This window comes from Nothobranchius furzeri, chromosome 11 (genome assembly GCF_043380555.1).
Source record: "Nothobranchius furzeri strain GRZ-AD chromosome 11, NfurGRZ-RIMD1, whole genome shotgun sequence".
Lineage (NCBI taxonomy): Eukaryota > Metazoa > Chordata > Actinopteri > Cyprinodontiformes > Nothobranchiidae > Nothobranchius > Nothobranchius furzeri.
This window is the reverse complement of record NC_091751.1, coordinates 846,875-863,760: the sequence shown is the minus strand read 5'-3', so window position 1 is coordinate 863,760 and position 16,886 is coordinate 846,875. Positions and strand designations below refer to the sequence as shown.

General features: G+C 42.0%; 2 protein-coding genes across 3 annotated transcripts in view; one reads left to right on the top strand and one right to left on the bottom strand.

Moving 5' to 3' along the window:
• LOC139073049 (uncharacterized) overlaps nt 1-16,886 on the top strand; it is a 725,027-nt gene that overhangs the window by 372,570 nt on the left and 335,571 nt on the right. The gene's annotated exons all lie outside the window — the stretch shown is intronic.
• fam135b (family with sequence similarity 135 member B) overlaps nt 13,756-16,886 on the bottom strand; it is an 81,525-nt gene continuing 78,394 nt past the window's right edge. Inside the window, exon 18 of one of the 2 annotated variants that reach the window (XM_070556162.1) lies at nt 13,756-15,956. In XM_070556162.1, coding sequence (XP_070412263.1) covers nt 15,751-15,956 — 206 coding nt within the window. In that variant the 3' untranslated portion in view covers nt 13,756-15,750. The remainder of the gene's footprint in view (nt 15,957-16,886) is intronic. The other variant, XM_070556161.1, reaches the window with a different exon arrangement.

Below are 16,886 nucleotides of genomic sequence, written 5' to 3'. Positions count from 1 at the left end.
CTGTTTTAGAAGCATAACACGTTAAAAACAGACTTGAAACATCATCAAAGCATCCTTATGCGTCTGGGACACGTCCAAACTGGGATGCCTTCCGACCGGTGGAAAGGAACCAGTCTACTGCAATGGCCAGATTACATTTAGCAGCTGTTTCGCAACTCTTTCCGTTTAGGTGGAAAGTTGGGGTGAATACAACCGTGATGGTTTGGCCACATTTAAAAATGCACACCAGTCACTGAATGAGGAATGCAGAGATATCCAGGTTAAGCTGTCATTAGGGATTTGGAACCAAATCAGAGTGGAAATATCTAAGTTGGCATGTTTGCCTGGAATGTTGTACTTCGGCAAAACAGCAAGCATTAAAGGTCACGGTGACCTAACGGAGAGTCCGGACATTGATCCTGTATGTTTAATTTTTCATCACATTTTTACATTTTTTTCATAGATTTTTAGTTGACCATCGTATACCATTACCATGGATTTACCACTTAGTGTCCTGAGGGAATCACAGGATTACACACAGATTATCTTTTTAAACCCCTCTACCACATCTGTTTTTATTTTTTCTTTCCAGTGGTGTTATTAAGATGTTGAATCTTCACCATCCTACATGTTTGCAGCTGACAAATGTTCCATCTATACATAATTCTTTGCTTTAGCTACATTTCTAAAACCAAATGAATCTACATTTTGTAATTCCATTTAGAGAAGCAAGTTTTAAATTGCCCCAAAACATTTTTAGTTTTGTCCAAAAAGGCTTTAGGGGGCCATTTTTTGTGCCATAACAAAATATGTCATAATTTCAAAAATGGATGCTGAAATTTAAGGTAAAATGTTTATTAAAGGGAAGTGAACAGTGGAACGTAGCAGTGGTCACAAAGCAATAAAAGAAAATGAGTCACCAAGGGCACACCAATCTACCTGATAGAAAACAGAAAGGCATTTCTGTATGGATACAAAACCGCGGTGCGGAAGCTGGAGAATTTCCAAAGCGAGGACAAACTGGCAAAGACTCATTACAACAAGGTGGAGCAGAATTTCACCTCTGGAAATTTGAGAGAGGCATGGCAAAGCTCAAACGTCATGGTGGGTGAAACTCCCAGACCCACAGAGTTTATCTTCTTCACCAGCTTTAATGGGGGCAGCACATCAATTACCTGGACCTCTCCATCCCCCAGCTTCAACATCCAGGCCCTTACCATGAGCTGTACGTATCTGACCCGGACAGAGAATACAAGCTTTGTGTGTTTGAATGCTGTCAAAATAAAACAAAAAACTATTCTGCCAACCCCACTCACTAAGATTTTTAAATAGATTTTCCTGCTTAGGAATAACTATTGGCAACCTGCCAAACCACTTTTCTGACCTTTTAATTGCACCCAACACCAACTCTGGATCAAGCCTTGCTTTGCTTTCCTTTTCTAGGGCAGTACACAAGTGCCAATGACTACGTGTACATGCAGCCAATATCCGGGTTATGATCGGGTTAAGGTCGGCATTCGGGTTTCTGAGCTGATCAGAATAATCTATCTATCCATCTATCTATATATTAGGGTTGTCACGGTAACCGGTGTAGCGGTAAATCCCGGTTAAAAAGTTGACAACAATAATAACGTATTGTTTTTTGACAAATATATTATCTTGGTGGATTATCGTGGCTGCGGTGTAGGCGCGGTGACCCTTACCAGCCACCGTATCATCTGCTGAAGTTGCCGGCGGCACATGCGCACTTTGTTGTTTACAACCAAAACTTTCTTGAAGCTAAAGCTGAAATAATGGCCAAAGGAGGAGACGGCAGCGCTCAGGAGGACATTTTTTATCCCTCAAAGAAGACAAAGTGGGAAGTACGGGCATCTTTTGGATATCTGAAGAATGCCGAGGGACAGCTGATAGAAGACGGCTATCCTGTTTGCAGCACGTGCAGAAAAAGTGTCTGTGAAAGGCAGCAACGCTTCAAATCTCATGACACATCTGCGTGACCATCACCCACAACTCTACAGTCAACGCAAGGCAAGCTAACGTTAGCGTTTTAGCTAAAATGCGTGATCCGAGGATTTGGGTTGAGGGAGAATGCAACGAGTGGCTATATAAAGCAGCCGCAGCGCCGCAACCTGCATATAAACCGTGTTGCGGACACCGCCATGTTGAAATGACGCTATGCATTACGGGGCTCCCAGGGGCAGATAAGAGTTGGTCTCTCTCCGAGAATAATTATGAATTTAACAACGATTACTGCCTGATGACATTTTCCCACATCTGCAAAGCTCACTGGAAGGACACAAACCGAGGACAATATTTTCCTGATATAGGGTTTATTACTCAAGTAAGGGTAAAAAAGTATCTGATTAGAAGGCTACTTGAGTACTGAGTATCATCTGGTATAATATTTTTAAATTGATGACATCAAACAGATATAAAATAAGAAGATATGGGCAAATATTGGTATTTTAAAGACTAAAGGGGAAAATGTAAACAAATAAACAACACATTTACAAAATAACAAATTTTAGGCTAAATTTAGACACAAACTGAGGACAATATTTTCCTGATATACAGAGTTTGTTTAGTTGTCTGAAAATGTAACACGTTTAAAAAAAATACCGCAATAATACCGAAGACCGTGATAATTTTGATCACAATAACCGTGACGTTACATTTTCACACCGTGACGACCCTAATATATATATATATGTATATATATATATATATATATATATATATATATATATATATATATATATATATATATATATATATATATATATTTATATATATATATATATAACAGTTGTAAACAAAATAAACCAAAGGAGGGATGAGTGAAATGTGTTCATGACACTGAAGCACCAAAAACAGTATTCTTGATTTATATGCAGTAAACATAACAAAATACCAATAAAGTAATAAATATTATATATATACACATACATAGTTATATATGTCTACATAGGAATATGTATATATGTATCATAAATAACGACACTAAGAAAATAAGACAAAAATATAAAACAAAAATCTGCAAGTGTGATGCGATCCAATATGGCTGCTACCTGATGACGTCATAATATGTAAATTATGTGAGTGAATTTGTTCCTATCACAAAATTTGGCTCATACTGAAGATTTTTCTAATTTACAATATTCCTCTATCTCTAACCAGATTTAAGCTACAAGCTCTTTAAACAGTGATGTAAAAATTCATATTTTACTGAAAAAACTGTGGCACCTAAGGGGTTAAACTGATCATTTCCAGTCCTTCAGTGAAGCCAGTATTGGGATTTAAACTTGTCCATGCCGCCCGGTGACTCTCTCCGAGATGACATCCATTTTGCGCACTAATACCGGTATCGCAGCTAGAACATTGTCCAGCTTACGATTCACCTCGAGTAACGTCCCAGTCTGAGAAGTCTCCACAAATGTCTTCATCAAAGCTGTATTTGATCACTTATGCTCTTCTCTTTTTGGTAAGCTGAAGCAGATTGCTGGACGGGGTTGAGGCTATATCACAACAACCCACTCATCTCCTTCCAGGGAGTCTTAAATCCAGATTTATCCTCCCCTGGACTATAAACACTAACATCTAGTCTCAATGTGTAGCTAGCAGGGAGTTAAATCTCTACATTTGTGAAGAAGTGATTTATTTCTTATCTAGTCTGCATTTTAAACAAGAAAAATCCCATTAGTATATCACCACACACTGGTGAAATTACATCTCGACCCATCCTCATGGGGAGAAGTGAGCTGCAGCAGTAGCTGCGCTTGGGAACTATTTGGTCTAATCCCCAAATCCAACCACTTAATGCTGAGTGTCAAGTAGGAGGCTTTGGGTCCCATTTTTAAAGTCTTTGGTATGACCCGACCGTTTGAACCCTGATCTCCCAGTCTGTTCATACCACTGAGAAACAATTCATAACCAAAAATGGGTTTGTCAATCAGAAGAACTGGATCCCTGTCTAGTCTTCTTGAATAAGAGTTTAATTGTCAGAAATGGCTATCTTCAGGAGCTCTCAAAAACCAAGCCATAATGTGACCGCAATTTCAAAGACTACTTGTTTAACCACCGCCAGTACCGGAGTGGATTTTCAGATGGACTTCTTCAAACTGGCTCCATTCCAATGTTAAAACAACCCAATGGAGAGCCAGAGCTGTAAATAACATCAATATGCTAACAGCAAGCAGCTAGCTGAATGGTTGTAATGTTTGGTGGGTGAGTGTCCAAAACAGACGGTGGCAATAATTCATTACTCGCAACAGGGAAGGCTGTTGTTGGTAAGCCTGGCCTGCCAGACTCGTCCTCTGTTTAATTCTACACACAGTGTGGTTACTCACAAGCAGAGAGGCACATGAGGGGCGGGACAAGCCAGCTCAAAAATAACCAGTCAGAAAGAAAAAAGGCGGAAATGCCGTATGTTGAATTTTTGCTGTAGTCTAGCGACGGCGCAAACATCTGATTTTTAGAAGAAAGGCTTTAAGCGCTTCTTCTTGTTGTTTAAGACACATGTTCGAGTAATTTAGGACACAGGAAGCAGCCGCAGCGAACGACGCTTCAGATGACATGCTTATGAGAAACTCAGCGTCGTGATGTGTGACGTACGCTGCTCAGTGCTGATTAGCTCGGTTAGAATTCCCAGTGGGTGGGGTTATTTGAATGGGAGCGTTCCCAGACCCTTCTCATAAGAAGCATGGGGCTGGCTGGTCAGGCTAGTTGTAGGTTTAATGCTCAGGTTGAGCACAACACACCTTAGCTTGTAGAAGCTAACCGTTAGCATTAGCAACTCCACAACATTAAGGGACACATTCAGGCTAGAGTTATTTGTAGAGATAAAACATCAGTGTTATAAAAGAGCGGACAGAGGCAGCGGTAGAGTTGTTCAGCGGTTAGCCAATCAAATACATTGTGTAAAATAATGAGTAGGACTCCAAATCCTGTTGATCTCCGCCACCCACTCCTCTGGCTAACTCCTACTTCCTGTAACAGGAGTGGCAGACCTTAATTCCCTCAGAAAATGACTCATAAAGCATTCATTTATACCAGAGACCATGGCAACAAAATTAGTGCAAGTCCACTTTAAGAGTTATTGGCAATCTGGCAACCAAACCCATTCCATCCATTTTTACTGTATTTGAAAAAGTTTGTTTTTACACAAACATTATGTGAATTGAATGTAAAAACTGGCAACAGCTGAAGTGAGGAAAGCAGTTTTGATAAATGTTTTTATTTAAAACCTTCGTTCACTATTGAGCACAAAGTCTGGCATAACACTCACAACACTACACTGGACTTTTGAAAGTATGCCCTTTGCATGAGTCTACTGATATTCTCTATTGAAGCAAATATGTGCAAAAGAGTCTAGCAATCCACTTCAAAAACACGTTCACTTACCAAAAACAGATGAAGGCATCCCTCTATCTCTGTTACCCTTATGCTCTTTTATTATCCTGACATTAGGTGTGAAATCCTCCTCATCAGTGTCATGTGAGATAATGAGACCATGTGAGATCTTATTACATTCCAGCGGACGGTCTCATGCAGCAATAATTACTCCCGCTGGCAGCTTACTTATTGACAGTGCCAGCTCAAACTATCAATCTTGGACTAATGGTTTCCATCCCTCACAAGCAAACAATGGCACGATCACTGCCTCAGTCAACTCTGAGAGTTGGATTTAATGACAAAATCATTGTTCTTCTTCTTTATAGCTGAAGAGGGGCAACATGTGTAGAACAAGGTGTGTCTCACATGGATTTGTGTGCACAAAGCTGTAAATAAGAGTGAGCAACTTATTGGCTATGACTACATCATTGTATTTAATCAGTGAATACGGCCAAGCAGATGTTGCTAAATTGCAGCAAATGAAAAGCGCACGAGCGAACTTCCTTTATTGGTGTGTTGTGATGAAGTGATGTCCCGAGGCTTTGAGTGGGGGAAAAATGAGCTGTATTGATTACAGGGATGGGAACAAAGAGGAGAAAAATATAAGTGCAGGGACTCTAACTAGCCCCAGTTGGATCGTGAGTTCAACATGCAGTGACAAATAGGCGGCACAATGAGGAGGCACACCCAGAAATCAAATGGAGTATGGATTGTTGAGGGCATAAATTTACAGCTCCAGGGTTTGCCAAACTTTGAAGTCAGAACTGGAAGCAGCTGAAATGGGGCGCCAGTTGGTGATTGTCATTATTATTTCTTTACTGTGCAAAGGACTGATGCACCAAATGTGCTTTCTTTAAAAGTCCTACATCATGGCTTCACGCATGCATCGTCCTGTCTCAGCTGCAGCTTCTCTTCAGCTAAATGAATGCAAACCGGTTTGCATCATCACGCACTGCTTGGGCAGTTCAGTGGCTAGGCCCATGGAAAATGTCCCAGTGCTTCTTGTAGCCAGTTCACTGCTGATGGGGTTGTCGCCAAAGCTGCTTTGGGAATCTAGGGCGACGTCATGAAATGTGTGAAATTCTCATTGGTGGAGGTAGGCTTTCATCATCATCATCATCAATATCAATCATCCATCATCAATCATCTATCTATGTAAACCTAGTCGAAGCAAGTATCTGTACTGAACCTTACCGCCAAAATGCAGAGCAGAGCTCCGTTTGGAGTGAGAACCTGACTGACATCATGCGTCCCAGAAGAAGTCCCAGCAGGAAGGTGAGCCCGAGGGAACTGGACCACTCAACTGGCTGATGGCAGGAATCTCACTCACTGGGCTGCCCTCAGGGATGGCAGGGCTTCTTGAAGCCTGAGAGTCTGATTGTCGTTGATACGTCAGTTTCAGTCTGAGTGAGGAGTTCAGGCAGGGCCGTTGCTAGCTATTTTGGTGCCCTAAGCACAAAGGCTTCGTGGTGCCCCCCGCAGAAAAAACAACACAATGACACAGTATGTGCAAGTGCTTCGCCTTAAATTCTCTTTAATTCTCTTGCATGCACAAACTGCTTATTATTTCCAAAAAGTAGGACTGATATTTACATACTATAACGTACTCAACACACTTCATATTGTTATTATTTAGAACTATGTAACAGATCCACACACCACAAGCACCGGGTGTGGCACACGTGTTTCTCCAATGTCATTTTCAGATCCAGGACTCACTCTGCCTTCAGAAGTGCTGGCTGTGGGCTGAGCTCGGTCTGTAGGTGTGCTTTACTTTGTTATTCCTGGTCAGGGCTGGGTGATGTTGTAGAAGGTTCAGACGTGATGGCTCTTGAACTGCTGGTGGAGGGCTGATCTGAACTTATGGCGTGAGCTCCTCCTTGAATGGACTTGTTCATTGAGCCTGCATTCAGACACAAAAAGATAATTTGTCATATTCATTCTATAATAAGATAAAAGTTTTAAACCATGGTAAAAAAAACTGCAATAGATCATTTATAGGTTTATATTATAAATCACTGGCATGTGACATGACTAAATTCAAAACTATTTAACCTTTATTAAGAACTAGAGAGGCACAATACACACATTTTATACACAACTAGAAAATTCTGAATATGAAGGGAGGAGGTTAGCATAATTGACTTTTTTATTCAAATTATACCATCAGCAGCTGATGTTCCCCTTGGCCCATAAATGTTTATGAAATATAGATCAACATAGAGCAAATACCTAATTAGAAAATAGGTTTGTCTAATTTTTCATATGAAATCTCAGTTACATAGCCTATAGGCCACATGGGCTATTTAATAATGATATAAGTCATGTCCATAGTTAACTCATGATTAATCACAAACAGCCGCTTATTTAAAAATAAAAGTTCTTACTTTACCTGGACGGTGTTTTAGTCCTTCCTGTTTTCGTGATATTTAAGTATTTGGGTGGACAAATATGATTCATTTGTTTATTTCTGCTTCAAAACAGCACAGATGGAGAGAGCGGTGCGACACGGTCCATCTCCTTTCCTTTTTGTATTGTTTTCTCTCTGTAAACATGCTAATTTACTTTGCAAATCTTCTAATTGAAATCTGTCTTTATCGTACATATTATTTTTTCATAAGCTTGCGTTTGATGGTGCCCCTCCCCCGGCGTGGTGCCCTACGCGCTGAGCGAGGAGTGCGTGTGCGGAGCGCCGGCGCTGAGTTCAGGTGACCAAGTATTGTAAACACAGTAGCAGCAGGTTACTATTATTATTTGAGTATTTGAAGTAAAAGTCATCTTTTGGGCTGGGGAAAAGGAGCAATCTGAGCTAGTAACTACCTTGCTTCAAATATTTTCCTGTTGAACAGAAAATGCATCAATTCCAATGAATCAGTGATTATTTTAATTATTTATCTTATTTTTTATGACACATTGGGCTTCAGCTTCCCAGACTGCATGAGACCTACTTGGGCGGCAGTTCAGTAACATATTTACTCTCTACTGTCTGATGCAACATCGTGTAGGATAGTTACGAAGCTCCTTATTTGGTCCTTATAAGATGGATATCTAATTCTGGAAAAGCCTTTTAAAAGTGCATATTATAGCTGATTAGATGGGTATTTGAATGTAATGTAAGTTATTGCACATGTAGGTACATTCTAGAAAAATGACACAAAACAAAATGTAAAATGATTCTCTTTTATTCTAACATCTTTGTACAATACTATGCAGTATATATCTTTATTTATATTTTTTACATAGAGCACAATTCACTACAAAATACAGACAGTATGGTGACCAACATATAAAAATACTATAGTAGTATTGACAATAATGAAGTATGGTTTAAGGTACTTTACATGACTTTTGAATGAAATAAATTAGTATTCACAGTGATCCCAAACTTCTTTAATGTTAAGGTAATGGAAAGTAACCCTACAAAAATGAGACAACAATAGCTCTGGTCTTGCATCTACACATACACACACCATCAGCGAGGGCAGTCAAATACAGGAAAGGTGCAAGTCAGCTAGTTGTGAAGTTCAACAGCACTTCAAAGGATTCGTTGGTCTTACAGAACAACACTTTTAATTAACAAAGCAGGGTCATTGTACATTTAACACCCTTATGAATGACCTAGCTGTCATGAATGACCCTATCTTCACATGAACTCAGGTCAGGACGATCTGAACACAATTCTGTAAACCCCTAAGAGTTGGTCCGCCCAACTCCTAAAACTGCTTCATCCCAGTTCTTACCCTTCAAGAATCCAGAAAGTGATACGGCTCAGACCATTTTTTTTACCTTCATTGATTTCCAGTGTGTGTAAATACGTTTGGTTATAAACACACAAAGAAGCCAATAAGCCAAAGCCTCATCCGTACAATGCTTCATGTCAGGGATGGAAGGGACGATGCACGACGGCTCCTGAAGACCATTTATGCAGCTTAGCTTTGTGGATTTTAGACAATAGTTTTGTGTGTGTGTGTGTGTGTGTGTGTGTGTGTGTGTGTGTGTGTGTGTGTGTCCAAATAAAGCTTATCTGATTTGAGTCAATCACTGTGATGCTTAATGCCTACCATGCAAGGCCACGACAACAGCTTCCATGCCAAAAAGGACACTTTGCCGTGTCATCATTTGTTCTTAGAAGACAACTCATGGAAAATGAGACAATGGTTGAATGCTTGACAGACAGCTTAGTTTACTTCTAACAATAAACGAAGGACTTGACCTTAACAATGGAACAAACAAACAGATATGTTTACATTTAAAAGCTAATAGAGGCTGATTCAAGGTTGTCAATAAAGTGCACTTGCCAGCAAACCTGTGCAAAGGTGAAAATATAGTAGCTTTTTTGTATACCGGTATATACATACGCAGCAGTTAAATATGTATATACAACTGCTGTACATGATGGGTGGATGTTTGCAGTTTGCTAATCACACACCGAGACACAAGACGATGGGGAAAGCCCTCGCGAGATTGCACAACGCCCTGCGTGCAACAGCAGATAATGTAGCAAAGAAATACAAAAACAGATGAAGAAAAAACGTGCACGTGAACAAAATGCTGATCGTAGACTCATTTCAGCTAACGTAACATGTAAATGGCCTCTGTAGGAGATGCTGTTTCAACGGGACTCAAATGAAGAGGAATACGTTTTTGATCTAAACCTGTACTCGCTGTCATGAGTCACATTTTAAAGACTGCTATGGACCAAAAACAGTTGAAAAAGCCCTCTGGCTGTTTCCTCACCTCGCCGATGTCTATGAATACAGGGAAAAAGCCCTTAGACACATGAAAAATGAAAACATAGCACATTGCAAAACAGTAACAGTCCACACGTCATTCAAACACCTCAGAAACACGACTGGCACACAGTCACGGCATTATGAGCTAGAATTTTAGGATCCAGAAGTTTAGACGGGTAAACACGCGTTTCAAATTCTGTTTGGGGGATTTTTTTTTATTCCTTCGGCAGCTACTTCGCCAGGGCATGGCTAATGAAACTGAACTAGTTCTCAGTTATTTCACACCTTAAAGGTGCAGTTTGTAAGAATGACATCCTGTGGTCAAATGAGTTTATTGCAGTCCATTTTTAAGCAAAAATATTTCTATCTCACTCCTGTTCTGGGAGTTTCATGGCTGTTGCCAGTTAGGAGTAAGCACCAGAAGATTCTAGATGACAAGCATCTAGTCATACACAGTACGTTGATAAGAAGATAAATACGTTGTCTTATCTGGTGTTGGCACTCCTGGGTAAGGAGCACTTACTACATATATTACGATAGTTTGATATTTCACACACTTGTGTATGCAAGGTTTCTCTACAGGAGAGTCCAATAGTAAGTGTGAGGTGGCACAGACCTGACCCCCATACCCGTAGAAGATGGAGGAGAAGCCCCAGAAATCTAGAGGTCCCTTCAGAGCGTGGAGACCCCAGAGAGATGGGGCATCAGCGGCCATGCCAGAAGCCCAGGAGATGATTACGGCGAGCCCCGTGGCCCCACCGGCAGCCAGTCGCACCGGGGCAGACTGAGCTCAGACCTCAGTGACTTAGGGGTGCCCAGACCCCGGCGGAGGCCCCACACAGCTCGAAGGGCCCAGGCTCCACCAGGGGCGAGCTGGTGGATGCCACAACAGCCATCCCCAGACATGAGAGCTGCAAACACACAGGCAGACAGAGGCACCACCCACCAACAGGAAATGTGACTAAAGGTGTTGTAGTGCCACAAGATGAAGAGGGGATGTGTCCAAGTCCCTACCTGACAGTCACTCACTCCCACCTTCATGCTCTCACATAAACACACCCAGCCTATAGACATACAAGAATGCACACCATACACCCACTCACACTCCCCATACACACTCTGGTCCAGGTACTGCTGCACAGAGGGCACAGCCATTCCTGGACCCAGGAGATGGTCCTGTTCTTATTGTGGTAACGACGAACAGGCAAGCCTGCCCACTGCAGGGCGAAGCGGTCCACTAGCCCAGACCATAACCAGACGGCCAGCTCCCACTACCAGCCTCCAGCCCTGGACAGCAAACCGAGAACAAGGTGTGAGAAAACCCCTAGTCTCCCCCCGCTCCAGTGTGGTGTTGACACATGTGCATTCAAAACAGGTAGGGGGATGGGGCAGTGCAAACACCATCCAGCCTGTACCAGCGCCAGACCCCCCCCCCCCCCCCCCCCACAAACCCCGCCCAAGGAAGCCCTGCTTTTGTTTTGTGAACAGGAGAAAAACTGGCTCAGCTGGTTGAGAATCTGTTTCAGTCTAACCTTCCTCACAGTGTGACTGAGACATTAGACTGCTTTGTGATTATTTCACAGTAGGAGCCTTACAAAGTGCACCTTTAACAAGAACAGCACTTTTCCACATGCCAGTTTGCTAGCTAGTTGAAATCTTCTGGCTCTGATCTGTGCTAGCTTTTAATTTTTTTAAAGTAATCAAAATGAACAAATTCTTTCTTACCGGCACTCCAGATTAGCATTGCTAAGTGTAACAAAGCTACCAAGATATAGAATGGGCCTTTTTTCTGAATCAGACTCATGCAAGCAACACTTTGCAGAATCAGACAGAACGGGAGAAATGTACGAAGCTGTGTTGTTTCCCTGCTGGTTATTTCAAGATATAAAGTAAAAATAGGAAAGCTTGGTTCTGGTAGTGTACTGAAAGCTTCTCGCCCATAAATCCTAAACTGTGACCTCCATCAGGAGAGTACTACCGCAGATTTTGGCACAGATTTTGTTTTTCAGAAAGTTAAGCTGCATTGCTCATTTTAGATTAACACAATCCTTACAAGCTGTACAACATGGTAATCAGTAATATCAGGCTTCCCAGTGGTATAAAACACACACAAGCATTGATACAATGAAGAAATAATCTACCAAACACAATTGTTCTTGTTTGTTAGTAATAGATTAAAAACAGCTCAACTGCTTGCTCTTAAGCCAAACTTGTGTTTGTTCTTTCGTTTTACGCTACACAACCATTGCTTTGAAGCTCATAGTGAGTAAAATTATTGGTAAATTATTAATATCTAAAGCGTAATGTAATCCTCTCAGAAAATCGGTGAGGTACATCTGCGGCGAAATGCAACTACATCAAAGATTTCTTTACATATTTATTCTTAATTTTTATCAAAAAGACGTTGGCAACAAACCCAGGCTTGAGGGAAGTCATCTTCACTTTTTAACAGTAAAGCCTAGTGTGTACTTCTCTGTCTGCACAGGTGTGTACTTCTCTGTCTGCACAGGTGTGGACTTCTCTGTCTGCACAGGTGTGGACTTCTCTGTCTGCACAGGTGCGGACTTCTCTGTCTGCACAGGTGCGGACTTCTCTGTCTGCACAGGTGTGGACTTCTCTGTCTGTACAGGTGTGTACTTCTCTGTCTGTACAGGTGTGTACTTCTCTGTCTGCACAGGTGTGTACTTCTCTGTCTGCACAGGTGTGTACTTCTCTGTCTGCACAGGTGTGTACTTCTCTGTCTGCACAGGTGTGGACTTCTCTGTCTGCACAGGTGTGTACTTCTCTGTCTGCACAGGTGTGGACTTCTCTGTCTGCACAGGTGTTGACTTCTCTGTCTGCACAGGTGTGGACTTCTCTGTCTGTACAGGTGTGTACTTCTCTGTCTGCACAGGTGTGTACTTCTCTGTCTGCACAGGTGTGGACTTCTCTGTCTGCACAGGTGTTGACTTCTCTGTCTGCACAGGTGTTGACTTCTCTGTCTGCACAGGTGTGGACTTCTCTGTCTGCACAGGTGTGTACTTCTCTGTCTGCACAGGTGTGGACTTCTCTGTCTGCACAGGTGTTGACTTCTCTGTCTGCACAGGTGTGGACTTCTCTGTCTGTACAGGTGTGTACTTCTCTGTCTGTACAGGTGTGTACTTCTCTGTCTGCACAGGTGTGTACTTCTCTGTCTGCACAGGTGTGTACTTCTCTGTCTGCACAGGTGTGGACTTCTCTGTCTGCACAGGTGTGTACTTCTCTGTCTGCACAGGTGTGTACTTCTCTGTCTGCACAGGTGTGTACTTCTCTGTCTGCACAGGTGTGGACTTCTCTGTCTGCACAGGTGTGTACTTATCTGTCTGCACAGGTGTGGACTTCTCTGTCTGCACAGGTGTGTACTTCTCTGTCTGCACAGGTGTGGACTTCTCTGTCTGCACAGGTGTGTACTTCTCTGTCTGCACAGGTGTGGACTTCTCTGTCTGCACAGGTGTGGACTTCTCTGTCTGCACAGGTGTGGACTTCTCTGTCTGCACAGGTGTGGACTTCTCTGTCTGCACAGGTGTGGACTTCTCTGTCTGCACAGGTGTGTACTTCTCTGTCTGCACAGGTGTGGACTTCTCTGTCTGTACAGGTGTGGACTTCTCTGTCTGCACAGGTGTGGACTTCTCTGTCTGCACAGGTGTGGAGAAACGCAACCCGTGGGCTCTCCAACAGGCACGCACGGATGGATGGAGTCGTAATGTTCTAATGATCCATCGACACTGACAGAGAAGTGGTTGGTCAAGATGTTGCCTCCTTTAACTTTGTCAACAACACGGCTATTCCACCTCAAAAAATATAAGACGAGAGCCGAAGACTCCAGCAGCAGACGGAGAAGATCTAAGAATGTCTCATGGAAAAAGACCTACAATAACAATATGAACCTTAATACAACCGTGAGTGATGGGTTTCTAAGATACGCAGCAGACTTTATATTTGTCAGTAAGTTTTTTTTACAGGAAACGGGGGTTTGGAGTTGGTGGCTGCATGAAGAGGTGAGGAGAATGAGGGACAACTTTGTTTGTGTTAAAAAGTCTCTGAAATACATAAACACACAATAACGGGGAGTCTGTTTCACGCTCATCTACTTCTGGACCATGGGTCCCAGGAAGAACGGAAAAATGAACTCAAGTCAGTGGAGCTAAAATCACTCTAGTCCCGTTTGTTATGTGTTGCTGATTTCACATATGATGTTTGTGACTGATGCATTCTGATGCCTACAACACGCTTATTTTCCAATGGGGGGGAATGTTAGTTAAGGTTTGGTGTGAAAAGATGTCCAGGACTACAAATGTGCATCACCAGAATGACGTACCTGATCCAGACGTGAAACAAAGCAGAAGAAAATGGCTGCAAGTTTAGCAAACTTCAAATCCCTCCCTCTGGAGGAAAGCACCATAGATCTGGCCACGTGGTAAGTAGCTACGCCGGGGAGAGAGCATTACGTAATGTGGTGACGTCAGATATGTAGTCATGCTAATTACAAACATTTACAAGCTGATAAATCTCAAAGTACGTGACTGGCGTGGTCGAAACACACATCATTACTTTTCATTTAAATTGAAGTACAGCGTACGTGCGATCCAGGGCCTAAGGCGAGGAGGAGTAGAAAATAGCTCTTTTAGTGTCGTTGACTTGCATTCATTTTTTTTTTTTTTGTTCTTCCGGGGAGCCATGAGCCGACCGGAAAGGGAGGAGACTTAGGCTCCCTATCAGTAAACTCAGTGTGACTGCAATGGTGGCAGGACACCCCAGAAAAGTGCTGCGCCCACTGCTGTCCTGGTGGAGAGTTGCTTTACAACACTAATACACCAACAGATAGGTGTAAATACAACATGTCAAAGTGTGCACATGCGTGTGGGCAGAAAGTTACGGACAGAGAAGTATGAAGCAGGTTTACGGGATTATAGATGGTTTAACAACAATAACTAAAAAAAACTCAAATTCAGAATGATGTCACACTATCGGCTCAAATGTGTTGCATAACACAACGGGAACACTAACTGTCTGATTTGAAAAAATAAATATATGAAAAAGGTTATTTTACATTACATAGATTTACATTTTTACTCGCGTAGGTAACACGCTTTAGTTGAATCGATCTGACAGACGACACACACTCACCCGTACGTGGACTGAATGTGTTTACATTTATATTATTTTAGCTTTTACTACTCTACTTCTCGACTGATACATAAAAATAAGTATTTTCAAACAATATATATGTTTTGTATAAAGTAGAAGTGTTTTTCTTTTCATACAGCTAAATACGTAAGGTACAATCAAAAGGATAAATGCTGCACATCTGCACCATCTCTAAAGGGCGAGTAAATCAATGCTTTGGACCATAATTAGCATTTTAGTGTGTTATTAGCTGAGAACTTATACAAAAGGCAGCCAAAATATTTACAATCAATCCTGTCATCAACAGATGCTTTGTCTTGTGTGAACTTGCATCAGGGTTTGAGTTTTCATTAGAAATAGTTGCTGCGTATTAATACTTTAACGACAGCTGCTATGTGTGATAGTAATTCGGACGTAGATCGGATCTATAGGAAATCCACAATACACATCACACAAAATGTACACGGTAGCAGGTATGCGTCTTCCGTTGACCCAGACACCTTTATCTGAAGTAGCTGAGCCCTGCCACCAAGAAGAACTTTTCCAAAAAGAGCTCAGAGTCCAAGACTGCGATGTGGGCAGCCCGGCCGATCAGCGTGTTGGCTGTGCTGGGCAGAGCATGGAACACGTTGTGGCGGATCAGCTGGCACTCTGTAGTCTCCACAACAGGCAGCAGAAGGTTGTTGATCATTTCTGCGTACACAGGCCCTGCAGGGCAAAGTAAGCACAAGTACAACGAGTACAGCTAAAGATAACACATTTGTTTTATTAAATAACTGAGCACTGATGCATTCAAGTTTCTGAATATAACTGGCTTTCTAAGTTGTCATTAAACTTATGTTTATGTTTATTTATTCAGCAGACGCTTTTATCCAAAGCGACTTACAATTTATAACCTATAGGGCGTGTTGTGATCTGTGGGGGAAACCGGAGAACCCGGAGGACACCCACGCATGCACGGGGAGAACACGCAACTCCACGCAGAAAGCCGAGTTTCGAACCTGCAACCTTTGTGCTGCGAGGCAACAGTGCTAACCACTGCACCACCATGCAGCCCAACTTATTAGGAATGTAGAAACTTTAGTTTAATTCGTGCAGGATGTAAAACGGATATAAGAGCGACACCCTGTGGTCAAGTTGGGTTACTGCAGCCCATTTTCAAAACTGACCAGCGACTCTCTTATTCCTGTTTCGTGAGTTTCAGGGCTGTTGCCAATTACGGAAAGATTAGCTTGAGATATTCTTAGAGCCTTTAGCCTTCTTTACCCAATATTAGAATCAAACTAAAAAGTGCTGTGGCTTCTTAGGATTCCAAGAAATAACTTCTGGGTCGCCCCTGTTTACTGGCTTTGGTTGTTTAAACATCTCTGGAGCTATTTGTCTGCCGGTGTCGAATTACAAAGGCCTGCGCTGCAACATTTGCTCGAGGCAGACCTAGCAACCACACTGGCTCACAGATTTTAAACAGTAACTACATCCAACTCCCCAGTCAGAGGAGAACGAAATCTGTTTCAAAGGAACCTTTCTTCCAGTATGATTGAGGCATTAAACTGTTTGGATTATTTTATTTAAAATTTCATAATTATTGTATCTTAAATATACTATATTTTCATACAAAATTATCTTTGTACATTTAGA